This window comes from Oculina patagonica, chromosome 9 (assembly GCF_052425735.1).
Source record: "Oculina patagonica isolate OP01 chromosome 9, crgOcupat, whole genome shotgun sequence".
Lineage (NCBI taxonomy): Eukaryota > Metazoa > Cnidaria > Anthozoa > Scleractinia > Oculinidae > Oculina > Oculina patagonica.
In genome coordinates this window covers 24,433,836-24,453,432 of record NC_135766.1, presented here as the reverse complement: position 1 = coordinate 24,453,432, position 19,597 = coordinate 24,433,836, and the positions used below count along the sequence as shown (strand labels likewise).

At 38.5% G+C, this 19,597-nt stretch overlaps 2 protein-coding genes across 3 annotated transcripts in view; both read left to right on the top strand.

The window, feature by feature from the left end:
• Window positions 1-10,114, top strand: part of LOC144666742 (phosphatidate phosphatase LPIN3-like) — a 30,716-nt gene extending 20,602 nt beyond the window's left edge. Inside the window, exons 19-27 of one of the 2 annotated variants that reach the window (XR_013573224.1) lie at window positions 664-724; window positions 1,480-1,551; window positions 2,319-2,425; window positions 2,927-3,041; window positions 5,668-5,730; window positions 6,061-6,101; window positions 6,488-6,690; window positions 7,275-7,339; window positions 7,824-10,114. Coding sequence is in view for 1 of the 2 variants with exons in the window: in XM_078528123.1 (XP_078384249.1) it covers window positions 664-724; window positions 1,480-1,551; window positions 2,319-2,425; window positions 2,927-3,041; window positions 5,668-5,730; window positions 6,061-6,101; window positions 6,488-6,677 (649 nt within the window). In the remaining variant the exon portion in view is untranslated. Of the gene's footprint in view, window positions 1-663; window positions 725-1,479; window positions 1,552-2,318; window positions 2,426-2,926; window positions 3,042-5,667; window positions 5,731-6,060; window positions 6,102-6,487; window positions 6,691-7,274 lie in introns of both variants that reach the window. The other variant, XM_078528123.1, reaches the window with a different exon arrangement.
• A 6,148-nt stretch (window positions 10,115-16,262) lies between these two features.
• Window positions 16,263-19,530, top strand: LOC144665129 (zinc finger protein 704-like). The gene is made up of 5 exons (XM_078526303.1): window positions 16,263-16,909; window positions 17,134-17,237; window positions 17,454-17,659; window positions 18,093-18,211; window positions 18,656-19,530. The coding sequence occupies exons 1-5, from the start codon at window positions 16,419-16,421 to the stop codon at window positions 19,098-19,100; spliced, it is 1,365 nt and encodes a 454-aa protein (XP_078382429.1). The 5' UTR covers window positions 16,263-16,418; the 3' UTR covers window positions 19,101-19,530.
• The last annotated feature ends 67 nt before the right edge of the window (window positions 19,531-19,597 follow it).

Here is a 19,597-nt window from a genome sequence, read left to right as displayed (position 1 = left end):
CGATGAGAGCTTCATAAAAAAAGCATTGAAACTCAGAGTCAGCTATCCCAAAGATAAACTTAAATTGATGAATAAGCAAGCAAGTAAACGATTTGTGCAGTTCAGTTCTCTCCACGTTGATTTCTTCTTCATCAATGTCCATAACGTCCTTGTTTATCTGTTCTTGATCAGACAGAGATGTAAGCTTGGAAGGAGGCTCGCTCTCTTCACGCTTTAATTAATTGAAGCAGAATCTAAGTCGTACATTTGCTGAAAAACACTATTCTTCACACTGTTTACAATGTTCTTGGTTCTCTATAAAACCATTAGATTTCAGCAGATTTAGAGAGATTTTTTAATCAAGTGTCGTAAAACCAAAACCAAAGTAATCATCCTAGCCAATCATAAAGGACACGGACAATCCAGTAAACTAATCAAACCTCGAAGTAAATACATGAAACTGCCTTGAAGCGTAGGAAAACAGGCCTAAGTGACTCATGATTGGTTTTGGTTTTACTTCTGATTGGTTGTGAAAGTGGCACGAATTTTTTTTAACCAAACAATAAGCGTACTAGCAAAAGCGAAAAACTCTTGAGATTGAAAGTGAAAATCGCTCGAACATCAGAATTTTGTTAGTGTGCCATGCTTTTACTGAGATGGAATTCTTTTTTTCTACTATTTTAGGTCTGATGTGTTGGGTCAGATTCTGCCAGTAGTAGGACAGGCCTGGGCTCAATCAGGAGTGGTATGTGTTGATTAACTTGTAATTTCTCCTAACAGTATCAATGCAATATCAAACTAAAAGGTAATGAGAATAGAGAAAGTCATCAAAGAGACATTGTCTTGATATACCGGCAAATTCTCAGAACCAACATTCAAAGAAATGTATGGAAAACGAGTAATGAGAGTTGATATGTCAAGCGTGTGTCTGGAAAGGGGAGCAGGGATGGCGCAGTGGTGAGAGCGCTCGCCTCCCACCAATATGGCCCGGGTTCGATTCCGGCCCGATGTCATGTGTGGGTTGAGTTTGTTGTTGGTTCTCGCCTTGCTCCGAGGGTTTTTCTCCGGGTTCTCCGGTTTTCCTCCCTCCAGGAAAACTAACATTTCCAAATTCCAATTCGACCTGGACAGAGGACCCGCATGAAAACCAGCTAGTGCTGATGTGGCTTCCTCTCTAAATATAACAATTTATTTTAAAGGTTACTTTGTATACTCTGTTTTCAGCAAGGATAGCAGGAAAAGAAACTTTGTCTTATAAGCAATTTATGTCAGTGAAGTAGCTTTGTCATCACAGATAAAGTAATTTTTTTGGGATGTGCAAAGTTAGCTTGAAATGAAGGTAAACTTAAAGTAGTAGATAAGTAAGACAGAAAAATACTCAAGAGATAATAATAGACCAGAAATGAACAAGGATGGTAAGATTTTGGAAGATTAATACAGATTACGAAAGGGAATTGTTGGTACCTCTTATTAAGGGGTTTTGTGTTCTTGTCATTTCAGGCTCATTTCTTTTGTGCGATCAGGAAGAATGGTTACAAGGTTCTTTATTTATCAGCTCGAGCTATTGGGCAGGTAAGGCTTGTGTATTTATTCGTCAAATATTCTCGTATAGACAACTCCGGGCTCAAAACATACACACACTTAACCTACCACAACCACCACCACCCTCCCCTTATGGCTGAAAAAAGCAAGCCTTCACTCCACCACGCCTTCTACTGCCTAATTACAGAAAATCTCCTAACACACCCAAAAGAGGGTTCTTGGCAATTCTGCGGAAACGGAGGGCCGGTCTAGGGAGTCTCAAAGTTTTTAGTTTCTCAACTGTTTCGATTTCTTTTCTTTTTTTTTTATTGAAGAGAATTTAGTAGACTTTACAATATAAATTATTAAAAAAGAAGACGAAAAAAAAATACAATATTGATAATACAAAGAAAAATTTACACAATTTCACTACATATAAGTACAAGTACAAAGTTGGTTTACAACATAATGTTCTAAATACAATTTTTAGTGGAAACAAGGGGGAAAAAGGAAGAAAGTAGGAAAAAAGGCGGGTGGCACATTCTAAGTAGAAATATTTTGAGGCGGTAGAGCGCTTAATGTTGTCCATTTTGATCTAAATTTCGACAAGGTGTTGTTTTTAAAAGCGATTCTGCTTTCACAAAGGATTTTGTCTTTGAGAACGAGATAAAAAATTTTAAAGCTTGGGGGGCTGTTATCCAACCAAGCTTGGAAGATGTGATATTTTCCGATGATTAGAACATGGTTTAAGGCGTAAAACTTAGTACAGTCTGGTTTATAGCCGTACAGAATATTGTTTCGATTTCTTTGCCGTGTAGGCCCAGCAGACTCGAGACTATCTGAAGAGCGTGAAACAGGATCAGTTGATGTTACCTGATGGACCATTACTGCTCTCACCTGAATCACTCATCAAAGCTTTCCACAGGTAAACAACACCATTTGCTCAACATATTGAGGTCAACAATGATTTAGGATGCCGTAAAGCTTTGCTAAACTTCTCGTTTTTCCAAAGCAGGTTGTTGTTTTTTTTTTGTTTGTTTTGAAAGAAGTGTTAAAAAATTTCTCTTGGGGTTGAAAAAAGCTATTTCAGAAGAACAGCAGACTTTGTTGGGAATCTAAAGAAATTGCTCGGAATTGGGAGATTCAAAAAAATTACCAGTGACTAGAAGTCATTTTAAATTTATAGGAAAAAGTTCGGAAACATTGCATTTTGAAATAATCGGGAAAATGCCGGCTTAGAATTTCAGGGACAACTTTCATTTCCCCGTGTTGTCAGAAGTTTATAATCAATCGATCAATCAATCAACAACTTTGTAACGCTATTCAAGAAGTAGCTCCCGTACTGAAATTTTCACACCCTTTTGGCAAATTATCATAGCAGTTTCAAGAGGAAAGTTTGACGTTTTGTTACTTCGTTGTTTTACAGAGAGGTGATCGAGAAGAAACCAGAGGAGTTCAAGATTGCCTGTTTGCGAGATATCCAGAGCTTGTTTCCTACAAATAGAAATCCTTTCTATGCAGGATTTGGGAATAAAGTCAATGTAAGTTCTCTGCAAACAACCTAACCGTACCAATACTAGCCTTGATGATGCTAAGCGCGGGAAAACATGTAACCGGTGCAAAGCGTGGGAAAACATATGACCGGTGCCAAACGCGGGAAAATATGTAACCGGTGCAGGGCTCGAGACTAACTTTTTGCTAACTAGCCTAGTGTTACATCAGTTCATTATTATTATTTTTTAACAAATATTATACGCGATAGCTACTTCATATAGTTCAGTTTGATTAACAGCAGTTACTAATAATTAATATTTAATCCTAAATGTTATTTATAGTTAATAGTTGATAATAATTGATGATAATTGGTGCAGAAAGATATCCTAGATAAGTAATATAAAACAAAAAAAGTATATTTATCTCTCAAATGCACTTTGGCCTTGGTTCGCTTAAAGAAGGTTAATATACGAGGGAGTTTTTTTTTTTTTTTTTTTTTTTTTTTTTTTTGGCAAAAAAGACTACGTAATGTCGAGAAGTGGAAGTAAAAGATTCCATTTCTTAGAGGTAGTATCTAGGTTGTTGGACTCTATATGAAACTGCGATTTAAGGGACACAAGAAAAGTTGTTAAAACCGGGATCTTCTTGTTGACTCTGCAGCTCCATATATAATGTATTGCCAGAAGAAAGCAGAAATTTAATTGAAGTGAAAACTTGGTGGTGTCTGGTCTCAGACCCAGATATATGGCGGCGTGTTTTGGATAGTCTATCGTTATTAGGTTAACCTGTTTAAGTTTTTCAGTCAAAGTTTCCCAAAAGGTTGCTACTATTGTACAGTTCCAGAACAGGTGGATCAGGTTTTCGGGATGGTTGGTACAAAAAGAGCAGTTTGGGTCCTGCTTTATATCAATTTTTGTTAGGAAAAGGTTCGTTGGTAGAATACGATGAAGAAATCTGAATTGGAAGTTTACGAGTTTTGTGCTTTTTGTGCAACTAGCTGCCAGACAATAGGCACTAGTCCAGTCAGCAGAACATCTTTCATCAGATTTAATACTGTCGTTCCATTTCTCTTGGCATCTTAAAGGTGCGGTTTTTTTGGAAGAGAGGAGCTTCTGGTATACAACTCTGTTCGCTTTATCGTTCTTAATAAAAGTCTCGGAAAAGGTATCGGGATTTTCTATGCTACAAGGTTCTTTGCCAAGACAGTTAGAGTTGAAATGGTGCCGAAGGGCAGAAATAAGGCCTAGATACTTTATAGGTTGTATTCGTATATTGTAAGTGCTGATAAGATCTGCAAGAGGGAGAAAACTGCGCGAGTCCGTCATTAACTGGCCTACCTTAGTAATTCCATGTAGGAAAAGATGTTTGTAGAAAACCGGTCTGTTTTCGATTCTAATTAGTGAATTATGCCATATGTGTTGTTCCAGAAATTGCTGCTCGGTTTTGATTTTGTCATCAAAGTTAGCCTCTGACCATATTTCTAAAATTTCTTGTAGAAAAGGGTCTTGGACCGATAGTGGCTAGTGACACCTTTGATTTCACTAGCCAAAATCAATATTCTACTAGCCAGAACTTTCAAGCATGGTTTTCGTTTTCTTCCCAAGCCAGCAGGACCAGCAGAGACAAAAGACAGTGACAAATCGGAAAAATAGGTTTTTTTCTTCCCAAATCCATGAAAAGTCTGTGTTACACGAAGGCAAAGACGTGCGTTTTCACGGAGGAACTTTGCTGTCTTCATCGAGTATTTTCCTCGCTTTTTTGCTCTTACCTACTGCAGAATAATTTCGGGTATCCAACGGAACCGAATCTTACGTGTGTACATGAAAGCTTTTTTGAAAGCGTTCACGTACGCGACCTCTCACCCTCGTTGTTCATGCAACCTTACCCAATCACTGATTAACGTTACAACCTACACATAATGCTCGATTTCCCAGGCCGGCTAATAATAAGCAGAAGCAGTTTTCTTTCACTTGTTGCTTTCGTCACCGAAAAGTCCTAAAAGAAGCCATCAATGATCGTTTTTTCGCTTTTCGGTAACTTTAGCCTGTCCATATTCTTTGATATGTCAACAGTGTACTTGTTAGTTCTGTTCTCTCAGAGTCATTTCAATTTGCGGTTCTTTTCACAAAACTGCCTGAAATTTTTACTAGCCATTTTGGCTAGTGAAAGTCCAAAATCTACTAGCCAAAACTGCATTTCTACTAGCCTTTGGCTAGTTGGCTACCGTTACGTAGTCTCGAGCCCTGCCGGTGCAAAGCGCGGGGAAACGTATGACGGGTGCAAGCGCGGGAAAACATGAAACCGGTGCCAAGCGCAAGCGTGGGAAAACATCAGCAGCACACCAGTGCCAAGCGCGGGAAAACATGAAACCGGTGCCAAGCGCAAGCGTGGGAAAACATCAGCAGCACACCAGTGCCAAGCGCGGGAAAACATGTAACCAAAACATACACCCGTACCAAGCGCGGGAAAACATGTAACCCGTACCAAGCGCGGGAAAACATGTAACCCGTACCAAGCGCGGGAAAATATGTAACCCGTACCAAGCGCGGGAAATCTTGCAAAGGCACCAAGTGACTCTGTCTCCCCAAGTTTGGACAATTTTCGTATTTTTGCAGATGGTGAAAGTTGTTTTGTGCACAAAACACTAAATCTTATTTCTACTGTTTTTCACAGGACGTGCTCTCTTACCGTGCAGTTGGTATATCTGTGTCTAGGATTTTTACCATAAACCACAGGGTAAGAATTGCATATTTTGTGAAATCCTGAAATAGCCTAGAGCTCGTAACTAACACTACTCTTCGCGGATCAATAGTCGTTTCTGGGAAACTGCCCACCTACCCCTCCCCAAACCTAACATTTTGCCCAAAGAAAGAAGTCAGTGTTAAAGTTAGGTTAGGGGAGGGGTAGGTGGGCAGTTTCCCAGAAACGACCATTGATCCCTCTTCGCCTCGTATAATTGTTTTTTAGAGTCAGCGAAAGTACGTTACGAAGCGACCATAGCTGAACAAAAATTTTCTTTGAATGCCTGTCTTTGCTTATGCTATCTTTTTTCCTTGTTTCTTATAGGGTGAAGTAAGGCATGACCTGACCAATGCTTTCCAAACCTCGTGAGTGATTATGTTTTTAACTTAACGCAGCATTTGAGAGAAGTATTTTGATAACGTGACCTCTTGCGAATCATAACGAGCACGACAAAAAGAATGAACCAATCAAAACTCAAAGCAAGAAAATGCAACACGCGCCAAGCGCGGGAAAACGTGAAACACGTGCCAGGCGCGGGAGCGGGAAAACATGTAACCTGTTCCAAGCCGGGAAAATGCGTGCTTCTGAGTGGTGTAAAAAAATACGTTTTGTACTGTGATTGGTTAGAGCAGTGTCTTAACGCATCTCTTGCTCCTTCTCCCAACTTACCACTTAAGCATTGATCAATTCTCAAGTCCTTTAAATCGGCCACTATTGTTGTGTTAAACTTCAACATTTGTTTTTTCGTCAGGTACATCAAGCTTAGTGACTTGGTAGATCAAATGTTCCCTCCATTCAAGACAGAGCCATTGGGGTTCATAGCGCCCGACCAATTTAGCTCCTTCACGTACTGGAGAGCCCCTCTCCCCAGTCTTCCAGTGGATGAACTTAGTGATAGCGACGACAAAAGTAGTGAAGTGAAAGTCGCAAAACAACTATAAGAAACTTTAGAAGGTAAGGCCTGCAAGGAAGGGCTTAGAATAAGACTTAATTGGATAGCACAATTACTGAAAAACCAGTAATTGTCATTGTGGTCCAGATACAAAAATAAAATATTTAAAAAACCAATTAAGAAATCCAAACGTTAAAACATTAAAATGGAAAAGACTGATAACAATTTGGATATGGACTAAGAAAGGACTAAGGTAAGGCTAAGACTTTATTGGATAACACAATTACTGAAAAAAAAAAACCAGAAGTTTTCATTGTGGCCCAAGTACAAAAATAAAAATAAAAAACACTGCAATAAAGGATTTTAAATGTAAAAACTTCAAAATGGAAAAGATAACAATTCGGTATGATAAGACATTAATAAGTTCTGCTAATAGTAAAATTGTCAATTCCAATGTTATAATCCAGAAAATATTCAATTCCTAAAAAGAAATTGTTCGATCCGAAAGTATTCGATTCTTAAAATTGGCTAAGGTGGCTAGATCCCTGACGTTTCTAGCTTGAAGGGTAACGTATTAGAATTTTGTTCCCAAGTTTTTCTATTTTTTAAATATTTGGTTAAATTAATCTTCCTTTTCGTGTTGCAGATATCTTAGAAGATGTGAGTGTATAACAACCAAAAGATGAAACCCATTATTTAAAATGTATGATACCTTATTATAGGAAATTAACGCGTCATGAAATTAACGCGAATTTCAAACTTTCGCGTTAATTTAAGTCGCGTTAATTTTTGTTAACGTTAATTTCCGCGCCGTTAATTAAGTGGAGCGTTAATTTCCATGACTTTAATTTCCATTATTTTGGCTTCAATATTTCGTTACAGTCTAGATGTTCTTGACTCCAAGGAAAAAGCATAATTTTATCTGCCACTATCATTGATACTGTGAAGAACGCTCAAAGTGGGAAAAGTACCACGAACATTGTTTTCGTTTAAGATAACACGCCTACAAGTGTTGAAATAAACTTGTTCCTGTTGTGTACGTCGCGTTAATTTCCTTCATTTTGAAATGTTACCCCCTCTTTCGCGTTAATTTCCTTTATTGGGAAGTTATTTTCCCTTCAATTCGCGTTAATTTAAGTCGCGTTAATTTCAAATACCTTAATTAACACAAGCGTTAATTTCCTATAATAAGGTAATTGTTTCTTTAATGCCCTAGAAAACATATTTGATTTGTTTTGTAAGAATAGGTAAATTTTAAAATTTTATGAAATGAAATCAAAATTAATTACAATTGAATTTAACCTTTTAATAAGACAGAGTTTCTGTTTACAAAATTGTGTGAATCATTATGATATGCGGGTGAATTTCACCTTTTAACAGTTGTTTCTGTTTATATTGCATATGTAAATAATTTCAAAAGAGGATTTGGTATGATGTTTCAAACTGACATTTTTCAAGCATACACACTTTCTATTTGCGGTGGCTATTTTATAAACAAAGTCATCTTTATATTGCGTTCACACTTAATCTTCAATATGTTGAAATGTTGCGTTTTGTAGGTTAAATGGGGTTTAAAATAGTTTTGTGTATTGAAGACGATGTTTTCTGGGCTGTCACAAGTGTAAAATTAAGGTTTATAGTGTTGTGTAACTGATGTGTGTAACTGAGCTAAATTTTTTAAGCGTTGTCTTATTAAGTAAAAAAAGAATGTTTTGTTGGTGTGAACGGAATATCAGTCTCGCGCAATTTACACAGTGAAATAACAATTAAAATTGTTTTTGACGCTAGAAATTTCGGTAGAAGTTTACCGCTGTTTCGGCAATACTGCCTTCATCAGGGTGTGTTGTTTGCTCATTTTAAGTGTGTTATTTCATCGCCTACCAGACGCTACATAGTTTTTGTCGATTTTAACAATTTTGCGCAATTTACAGTCGTTCATTTGAGACGTCACACAACTCTCCTCGACGCTTTTCAAACGTTGCGTGACGTCCGCAACGTTTTCTCTTTTCCTCTTTGCTTGACAAACCGTGACACGTATGGCTTGTTTCGCATGTTTGAAACGTCTTGTGTGCACTTCATTCCGCATTAGCCTCGATCGTTTTTCGTCTGTTTGTTGTTTTGTAGTTGTTTTGGCTCGTCGTGGATTAAAAGAAAATTGCGTGACCGGTCAGTGTGGTACAAAGAACACAACAGGTTATCTACCGTAATGATTCGATTTAGCGCCCGGGGCGCTTATTTACTTTTGGCACCTCAAGAGAGGGCGCTTAATCGAGACAGGGCGCTTATTCGGGACAGAGCGCTTATTTAATTTTTTGAGAAACAACCAAACGTTTAAAACAAAACTTTAATAAATATTAAAATAACTAACAAAAACACAAACTGTAACAGTAAAAAATTGTTGAAAGTTCAGTTACTTTTAAAAGAATTGTTCATTTTAGCAGTAAATATATACATGTACGGTATGGTGAATGTTGACGAGTTTATCTATTCGACGTCGATGACGTCAGTGGAGACAGTTATCCACAATAGGAACGTTTATTTTAATAGAGGCGCTTATAAGAATGGGGGCGCTTATTGGAATGGGGGCGCTTATTGGAATAGGGGCGATTATTGACAAAAACACATTCGAAGGGGGGCGCTTATTGGAAGGAGGGCGCTAAATCGAATCATTACGGTATTAGCGTTTGAAAAGCTTGGACGTTTGTTCTTCGGTAAAAAGTATGATACATCAGAGCATTTATCTTAATTAAAAGAAAATATTTGGAAATACCAGAATTATTGAAAATATATTGTTGTTTAACAGTATCTTCTTTATAATGAGACAAAAATGTAATTTCAATGTTGCAGTTCTGTTAGTCGTATGACAAGACAGTGACAATCACTTTGAGTGATGCAAGAAAACATTTTCTTTTGTTGCTTCCAAATAGCGCCCGGTCTTTAACATTGAGTTAATTCGAGTGATGTAAAGTGATTTTAACCTCAGTGTTAATATTAAATGGTAAATAAAGATTAATATTTAATAGCACAAACAAAGCATGATAATAATTGAATCGATCTACAGTCAACTCGCTCTGAAACGGACATGCTTGGAGAGGTGGCCATCTTATAGAGGTGACTGCCATAGAGAGCTGTCTGCCTTATATCGATGCCCAGTATGGAAACTTGTCCAGTTTAGAAAGATGCCCCCTCAAAGAGCCTTTTTTTGACCTTGAAAAGATGCCTGTCCTAGGGTAAAAATTAATGAGAGTTTTTCCTCTTGTCCCTTGTTCGTTTCAGCGAGTTGTCCGTAATTGTTAGTATAGAATTTCATGTTACTTCCCCTGAAATTTATCGTGTGATCTGATTAATTTATTTGGTTGATATACATCGACCACCGACCTCTGTATTTAAATTGTTACTCGAAGCAGTGTGTTTCTATCTAAATCTTTTATGATGAGAGAGTAGCAGGCAGGAAAGTTTATCAATAAAACTGATTTTCTGAAAATACTCGGCCCAGTCCCTTTTTTATGTGAGCATATTTTGTCTGTTTTGCCACAATGACGTATCGTTGAGCCAACCTCGTTCACAGGATCTCTCTTGTTTCCAAACCTTGGGGATGAGGCTGCTTAAGTGAACACTCTCTAACCCCCTCCCCCCCCCCCCCCCCAACCCTCCACCTCCGCCCAGAGATGTTGCTGACGCTAGGGTATATAAACTGTTAGGAAATAGATACGAACTCTCAAAAGCTCAGTTCTACAATAAAACCGTCTTCAGCTTTTTAAAGAAGGCCCGGCCTTTATCCGTTTGTAGGCGGTTCTGTGCTTCCTCCAGTTATAAGCAAAGTTATAGGAAAATGCGGAGGCAGTGTGGCATTTGCTTCTCTATGTGAGGGTCGCCTTGAAAAAGAAACAGACCTAACAGCAATAATTCTGCATATTTATAATATAGACACATCGAAAGATTAACATGTTAAAGTGTCCCGGCGTTGTTTTCCCAGCTGCAGTCCAATATTGAACAATTTTATAATCTTTTTCGATACTTGCTGTGACTGATCGCTAATGAGATAGCAGTGGTTACGCATGTATTCAATATTCCACATAACGCTTGATTCTGCCTTTGCTTGCAGCTTTGACTTCTTTTAACCAAGTTTTTGCCCAAGTTTTCAACAAGTAGATAAGCTAGCATTATTCTGAGCCGTAAATTGTAATGCCCAAAAAATACAGGAATTTATTGACTCGGAGAGATATTTTAATCTTTCATATCATATAATCGCAATTTGCATGTCAAATGTCTGACTGTACGTGAGGTTCTAATGTAGCTACACTTGAGAAATGGTTTTAAGTGGATTTATTTCAGTCTTCAAATTCTCTCACTGCCTCTGCCAAAACATGACTATGGTTTAGAATTTCTTTCCAGTAAAGAATTTTTCTGCAGCACTGCTTCATCTGTCACATAACCTACAAGCAAAGTTACTTACTTACAAAAGTCTATATTTCCATGTTGAACAGTAACTGCAAAGGAATTTAACAGTTAGCACTTTTCCATGTTTCAAGACATCAGGGGAACACTCCTTGGAATCTTTAGTGGGGGTGGCCTACCCTGTTGTTAAAACCCTGATTATGCGTCGCCTATTTCAGACCTGAGATTTTAAAGTTTGTAATTTAACCCTGAAGCCCTGATCGCGTTTTATATCGACTCTAATAACCCCTGACTTACCAGCTTCTGTCCTTTCTGTCTTGCATTTTTGACTTTTTTAATTGTCTCACAATATCTCGGTCTTATTGTTCCCTTACAAAGGTATACCCCATATTAGACTACCTTCGGGTTAGACTACCTCCCTTGGGGAAGGGGAGCTTATCCCTTAAAAGGGAAATATCCCCGCCCCCACCTTCTTCACCCAGCAAGTAGCATATGTGTGTTGTAAGCTCACTTATTACAAAACAGCTCCACTTTTCATGCCCCGACCGGCTTAGCTTCCTCAACCGCAATCAAAAGAAACATTTACAGTATTGAGACTATTTTGGAAATGTACGCGACCATTATTTACCTTGGAGCACTTACATCAGCTCGTTCGCGAGTATCAAAAGCTGATTAAAACTAATCCAGGATAAAAAAAATAACCGTCGGCATTTTCTGCTGTTAAGCACATTTTAATGTTGAAAGTAATAAGCAATAATCGAGTTAACAATATTAAAAATTGGCCTCCAAAATAAGCTCTCACTAATTTTACACCACTGAACTTCGTTAAGGAACGTTGATTAAAAAACTTAAGTTTAACTTTTCTTTAGTATCTTCAAAATTTTGGTTGTACAAGGTCTCAGAAATATCCTGTGGCTCAGAGGATAAATATATGTATAAAAGCAGCCTTAAATTCTAACTAGAAACGCAATATGGAAAAGTCGCCTTCTTGTCTCACATTCTCCAATAACGCAAACTTTGGACATTTCATTTAGACAACTAAGACTTGCACATACATGCATAACATTGTTCAGAGCCGTCTGTTTTTTCGTTTTTTTCTTCGATCGAACTTTGAACACGGTGAAAGAATCACGAGATGGACTCAAGCGCACCCTCGTGCTTGACACTCGCGCTCGTTTTGCTCGCTGTTTCTCTCGCGTTCCTTTGCGTTGAAAAATAGAGAGGCTGTGAACTTGCAGAGCCATTTGTACTGTCCAGTGAGCCTTCTGTTTTCGACGACGTTCTTGCTGTGGTTTGCTAAAACTTCCTAATCGCTTAAGAAACCAGGAAAAAACAGTTTATTGTTCTTGTAATCTCTGATGTGTTTTAACTATTAGTCAGCTATATCCCAAAAGATATTGATAGCAAATAGTATCTTAGGGACGGACCATTATTTTTTTGGAGGGGGGGGGGATGAAAAATATTGAAAAAAATTGTTTGCAGGGCCTGGAAAGACAAAATAAATTGTTTGCAAAAACGATATGTATAACAAAAAATAGTAAGAATTTCGAAAAAAATTGTTTGCAGAAGTGCATAAACTAAAAAAAAAAAGGTTTGCAGAGGAAAATTTTTCATCCCCCCCCCCCCCTCCAAGAAAATCATGGTCCGGTCCTTAAAGGAGGAGAGGGGAGAGGCTCGAACCACGCCCAGATTGAATTAGGGATTTTATTCAAATTTTCTGACCGAGCATCCCCGTCCTTTTCATATAGGAGTCCCCCCTGGATTGGAGCAATGCATATGTGTATCCGTAATAACATTTGGCTTTAAGACGGAATCCTTCAGGAAATCAAGTAATATTAATTTTAGTTGGAAAAAAATCGAGTACAAGAATAATTTAAATCCTATTGCGTTATTTTTTACCCTTTTTGAAAGCTAAAGATGTAAGTAATTGTTTGTGATTACACCAACAACAATTTCTAATCAGAGGCTGAGAAAATGAATTTCAATGTTCGCAAGAACCATGTAAACTATAAATTAAATCCGGCACGTGTAGCCATTTTGGAAAATTGTCTTTAAGCGATTCAGTGGAATTCATGATCAGTGGAACTGAATTTGTGGAATTTGCTTTCGATGTTGAGTGTTGTTGGAAATGTTTTATTTCGATAAGATATTTGAAACAGTAACACAGAAATTTGTAATAAGATATCAATAATGTTGGTACATCATTTTGTCCAATTAATCTCGAAGTCCTGGCGGATTCCGTCTTAAATAATTCGCATGTTATTGAGACAGCTTACCCAAACTGAAAGCATAAAGACATCGCGTGACTAGATAGATAACAGCTTGTGTTCTGTAGACATTAATAATTCAATGAATATTAGCTGTTGCACGATCTCTTAAAATGCTTTGTCTATTTTCAAGGACGGATGAAAACTTGTGTAAACTTGATAGCACGGTACAGTCTTCGTCTAGTCATCACTTTCTCGACATATTTTAAAGCCGAATGCTTAAAAATTTCGGCCATGAGATTCCTTGCTCTGAAGCATACATGCAGGTTCATTTTGATTCTGAAGTAGCAACTTCTTTACATGTTGACAATTTTGACATGTATTGAATAAAAGTCTACATGTTTCGAAAACGCTGCACTGACGAGACAGCCGGTTTTCTACCATTTTTAAAGAGCTCGTCTAATTTTATCTTCTCTGTCTGTTGCGTGAAAACGAACAATATGTTCTTTAGTTATTTGCCCAAATCGATATCTGCTGCAAATGGCTTATTTGGCGCGATAAGCCTGCCCACACCCCGCCCCCTTCCAACCCACTCCCCGCCCGTCATTTTCCCCCATATGCCCCAGACCCCCGCATAAAGCACCCCCTGAACGTGCCTAGATAAATGAACATGCAGTCAGCTAAAATAAAACCATTTAATTCTTGTCTCCGTTAAGTTCTTAGTGAAGTAGAGTTATTCACGATGAAAGTTTTCAAAATTTTGTATGTGTACGTGGCCCCAGTTACGGGTTTCGCTAAATAAAATATGAAACACTTCTATCCATTACTGTACAATACAATTCATGAATGCAAATATCTCTTTATTTCGCTCATCAATTGTTTCTTCTAGTTTTCGTGTTGCAGGGAATATTTTTATTTTTTCCTGTCCCCGAGTAGCTAAGACTCTGGATGCATAGTATCTTAAAGGTTTTGGTTTTCGCTGGCAAAAGATATTTCGCGTTTTGTCGGCCGTGACACGTTCGTTGGGTGCTTGAAGACCCTTGAAGCAACGTTGGATTCAGGCCAGAGTACTGAACAACATGTACTAGCGCATAGAATTCAGCAACACCCGGCGGCGTTGGTTGTACCATTCCTTTCTTTAGTTTTGATTTTATCCTTTTTAGCTTAGGCTTATAACGGCATAAACACTTAAGTTGGATTCGCTTGGGGTTTCGTTCCTTAACAATAATCATTAGGAGTTTTCTCTCGCGTGACTAAATGCCCGCAAGTGAAGTGATAGGCAAAACAGCTCAATTTGATCCCATCTCATCTTTTGAGGAAAGCAATATCGTTTAAATCAAATGGATGTCTTCATTCCAAACCCGTTTGCTTCAACTAAGCTGTCAACATTACTAAATAATTATTTTCCTATAGCTTTTGTTTTCTGTAGTCTTTAGTGTAATTTGCATAAATTAAACGTTTCAAAGCCCAAGTAAACAACATAGCTTTGGAGTAAAATGGCTTCCAGTTACTACACTGGCGCTACGTGACTTCGATATACGATCTATTTCAAATCTCTTGGACTGATCATTTCAAAATGACAGATGGTAGATAAGCTCCTTCAGAAACTGTCCGTTAAAAAGACTTTAGCTATATTATATAGCCTGCAGCCTCGTGTTCGCAATTGTTTTTGAGACAATTTATTCGTCTATCTTTCATTTTTTGGCGGTTTAGCATTGCCCGTCACGCGATTGTTCTCGACAGTGTTTTTCGTTTGCGACTCTTCATAAAAAAGTTTGTTCTTAGGTATTTTGAAGTGTTTTCAGCTAGCATCACATGTTATTGACGTAACGTTTACAATTTCATCCCCTCAGGGCGAACTAGTCTCGTGCCGGCCGGCTTATTTATACAGCAGCTCAGAGACAATCGAAATATGATCTCTCCCGCACCAACAAGCTTGCTTATCAGCACACGTTTCGAAAAAGGTCTGGTATTTCAAATGTTTTGGGGCAAAGGTGACACAAATTTCAAAATGCGGTTAATGCGTAACATTTTAGTAAAATTTAGAAATTTATTTTTTCAAGGCAATTAAAGCACTGCTGAAACACACATGATATTTTCGCGACGAGTTTTTATATACGAAGTATTTTGCTGAACGTCGTTCATATCTGACAAGTTTTGGGTATTTTTAGCATTTCAGGAAAGGCAAATAATATCAGCTTGATTGCTGTCTCGGACATCCAATATTTTGAAATGCATGAATATTTTAAATGAAAATAAATTGTTCACAAAGTGGCAAGTGACTAGCTGCGGACTAGAAACTCGCTTTTGATAGCAAATAAAAAAGTGTTTATTTTATGTCAGCAGCCAAAAGCAGAACCGGAAAAAACATTGTGTAACTAAAGAAAAATAGGCTATTGTCTGACGGTAAAAACAACTGCAAAATTTGATTTTCAAACGACAATCGTGTTTCAAACTTGTCCTGTTTGTGAGACTTTGTTTGACATTATCTGCAGGGCATATAATTGTCGCGGCGTCGACCTGGCGGCCAAATGTGCTAAAGATTTGTTCTGTCAGCCAATCGTAGAGTTTGTTTTAGCGCTTTTTGACACCTCCCCACTGTTTTTAACCAATCACACAGCAGGGTTTATTTTGCATACTTCGCAAACAACCGTAACATCTATCACATGGCTCGGGTCGAATTTCAAAGCGCTACTTCCTTAGACGAAAACAATCGCACATGCAGCAGATTTTCAAGATCTGCTCGGATAGGAAACGCCATGCAGTCACGTTGAATCGATTTCCAAGCTAGAACAAAAAGAATACAATTGCTTTCCCCAATAAAACCTGACTACGTGAGAACGACACGTCTTAAACTCACAATGTAAACAAAGCTGCTGAATGGGTTTAAAAATAGCCACTACCATTAGCCAATCACACGTCATCTGATAATAACTTTGAACCAATAAGAAATGTCGTAGTATATTATCGGAACTTTTGACCAATCAAATAGCGGGATAGATCGTAAATCCCTCTAGGGAGGGAAAACACCCCCAAGAACTCGCCGTAAAAACAACAACAAAACAGCATTTTCGATCGGCGAGTTTTGCACGACAAGCGTTTTACCGGTTCTGATGTAACGGGAGAAAATATTTAATTTCTGACCAAAATAGACGAATTGTTACGCAGCTGGCAAGGAAAAAATAATGTTGTCCTCCAGAAGACGTCCAAAAAATTCTCTCCTTGGCGTGCGAGTCAGTGCTCCTTGGAAAGATGGACTGTTCTACTCCGGCGTGATCGAAGCGGTTAAAAGCAAGCCAACCGGCGAAAATACTTACACCATTCTCTTTGACGATGACTACATAGCTGAGGTAGACGAGGGAGAAATCGTTGGTCCAGGATTCAATGGCTTTGGTGCCTCGGCCTTGAAGACCGGACAACGTGTTTACATCACGTACAAGAACCGCGAAGTTGGTGCTCGCGTGTTGAAAATTCGTTCAGAGTTCAACGAAGTTTTGGTTCAAATTTTGGACCAGCAAGACACGGTTGTCGCAGTAAGGCCAAATGAGATCCATCTTATGAAAGGACAGAAGTTCTCTTCTGCGCCAGTGGACTTCAAATGCATTAACGGTTCGAGCTCGAACATTTCATGCCCCGTACCATGCAAAATGAAAGCACATGGGATAGAATCGTGCGAGTAAGTAATTTTTACGCTACGTGCAGATTCAAAAAAGATTATACCCTCATTTTTGTTTTGTTTTTTTCTCTAATATAGTAATATTCCGTGCTACTTGATAAGTGCTTTGTGGTTAATAGAAAAGAGTTTTATTTCTTCTTTTAAGGTTCTTAGAACGAAGTCTTTTTATATTCTTTTGTTACGCTCTGTTCTTTACCTAATTCAAACCGGTTTCTTTAATATAGGGGCTGCACGAAACGCCAAGAAAACGTTACAAGAAGTGAAGAAATGGCTGCTCTTGTACTCACAGCCTTGTCCATCTCACCGGTTTTGAAGGACGTGGACCAGCGTAAGTACCAAAACACTGTTACCAAAAATTATTTGATTCATTGTATTTTTGTGCTCGACTCCTGAAATAATCTTAACGCGCGCGAGAGTTATCATTTGCCTTTTAACACTTGGAGGTGTTTTGCCCAACATGAATCTTCTTCATTAGCGATGTGATAGCTCTAATTTCGATCTGGATTTTGTTATAAAAATGTGTTTTTCTTATCTGTATTTTCAGTGGAGGAGACGTGCTTTGGCTTCCCTCTAACGCCGGACTCGGGTTCCGAAATGGCACCGTTTCCAAGCCCGGGAAATTCGCCGGTTCATTCCAGTTCTCCCGTACACCCAAATGACTCAAACTTTTTCTTCAACGGTCCGCCTTCGCCAGTCGATGAGGGAATCGGAGTTGATTTTCAGAGACAGGAAAACTCCCGCAAGAGAAAGGTTAGAAAATCTAGCGCCTAGCTAAAATAATTTTGTTCAAAACAAGTCGTACAAAGGTTGTTTACTCAAATTCGCTCCTTCCTGGTTCAGCGGTCTAGCCGGTCTTGTAACAGTTGCATCAGCCTAAAAACTGTTTTTTGGGGGCAGATCTTCGACGCCGAACATCTAAAACTGCGAAGGGTTTAACTGGGGCTCGAAAAATGTACTTAGCAAGAGATCCTAATTTATTTCGTGTCGTGTACAAGCAATTTCACACCTTTAAATTATGTACCCGCTAAGATGCACGCCACCTCGTCTCGTGTGACTGTTTTGTAATTTGTTCCATCGATTTCTAGTGAGCTTGTCTTTTTGATTCTCCCAAATCCCACAAAATTGTACAGTTTACTGAAAGCCTACAGTTAAATAACCCTGGCGTTTTGTTTCTTCTTTGCAGACGTCCACTTCATCGAACTCAGGCCTGAAGACACTGTACAAATGTACATGGCCAGGCTGCGGGAAAACCCTTTCAACCGCCCCCGGTATCATCCGTCATGTTCGAACCATCCATCTTGGGTAAGATTATTTATTTATTACGCTTTTGTGTTGGTGTCATTTTTTCTACTGACTTAAACGAAAAGATTATAGTAACACCTTCAATTTGACATCTATTCAGTTTATTAGAAGTGTTCCCAAACGGTGTTAATTTATATTACCGGTATGTGTAAGCTGCTTTTGAAAATTTGTACTTTTATCTCGCTGAACAAATCAGAAAGAATTATTTTTAATGGCGATCGCGTAGAGTTATGAATTCCCGTTGCTAATGTTCGAGTTTCTTGGATTAAACTCATAAAAAAGTTCTAACTTGTCGATAAATGGCAACAAAAATAAATAGCTGAATTAACTGGGAATTGCTTTGGGTGTTAGAGGTTGCGCTTGCAAAAATGAGCCCCAGAATCTTGAGATCTTTTAGAGCGATCTGTCTTATTAAACGGAGGTTTTTCATTTTGTGTTCTTCAGGCCTAAAAGTGCTGCAGAAGAAGGATACAGCGACGGAGAAGAAGATTTTTATTTTAACGAGATCGACTTTGACGAGGATGAGTACAGCGACAGTGTATTCCCGGCGCCGCTAGCCCTGTCTCCAACGCCAACCCAATCGCATTTTGACATGGTGAAGAGTCCATGGTCTGAACCCGGTGTGGAAACTTCTCCAAATGCTTACAACTCGCCACAGTATCCTAGATTCAACTGGGACGTGCAGTCGATCGCTAACTTGTCGTACGCGCCGGCTGCGAAGACAACAAGCGGCAAGACCAGTCCCCCGGCGAGAGTACAGCACCATGCGCCCGTACGAAAAGTCCGCGGCGAGAGCAAGAAGTGCAGAAAGGTTTACGGCATGGAAAACAGGCATCTTTGGTGCACGCAGTGCAGATGGAAGAAAGCGTGTGTGCGATTCGCGGACTGAACTGTCTGAACGTTTCATTTTACATCACCATGCAGATATTATATTTATAGCACGTTCGTAGCGCACGGATAGCGTGTCGTAAAGTAAATGAAGAACATGTATATAGATTAAATATTTTATAAATCGTTATATTTTTTATATTCGCAGTGAGCTGATGTGAGACATCTTCTGCGAACGGAGAGAAAGAGATTCAGTCATTTTGCATTGATTAAAAAAGTTGGACGTAAACAGAATCAGAGATTCGTGTACTATTGCATGCATGGTGCAAAAATATTTTGCGACTTGTTCAGCGTTGGACATACACTCAAATATTCCAGGGTGGTAACTTATTGCCATATATAAATTCCATCGAACTAAAATTATATACTTTAAACTAATATCTGGAAGTTTAAGAGAAAAATATTTCCAATAAAATTGTCATGTGGGTTTATTACTGTTTGTGTGATTATAAATGACTTGACATGTGCTACGAAGCATTAAGAAAATGTATCACGCGT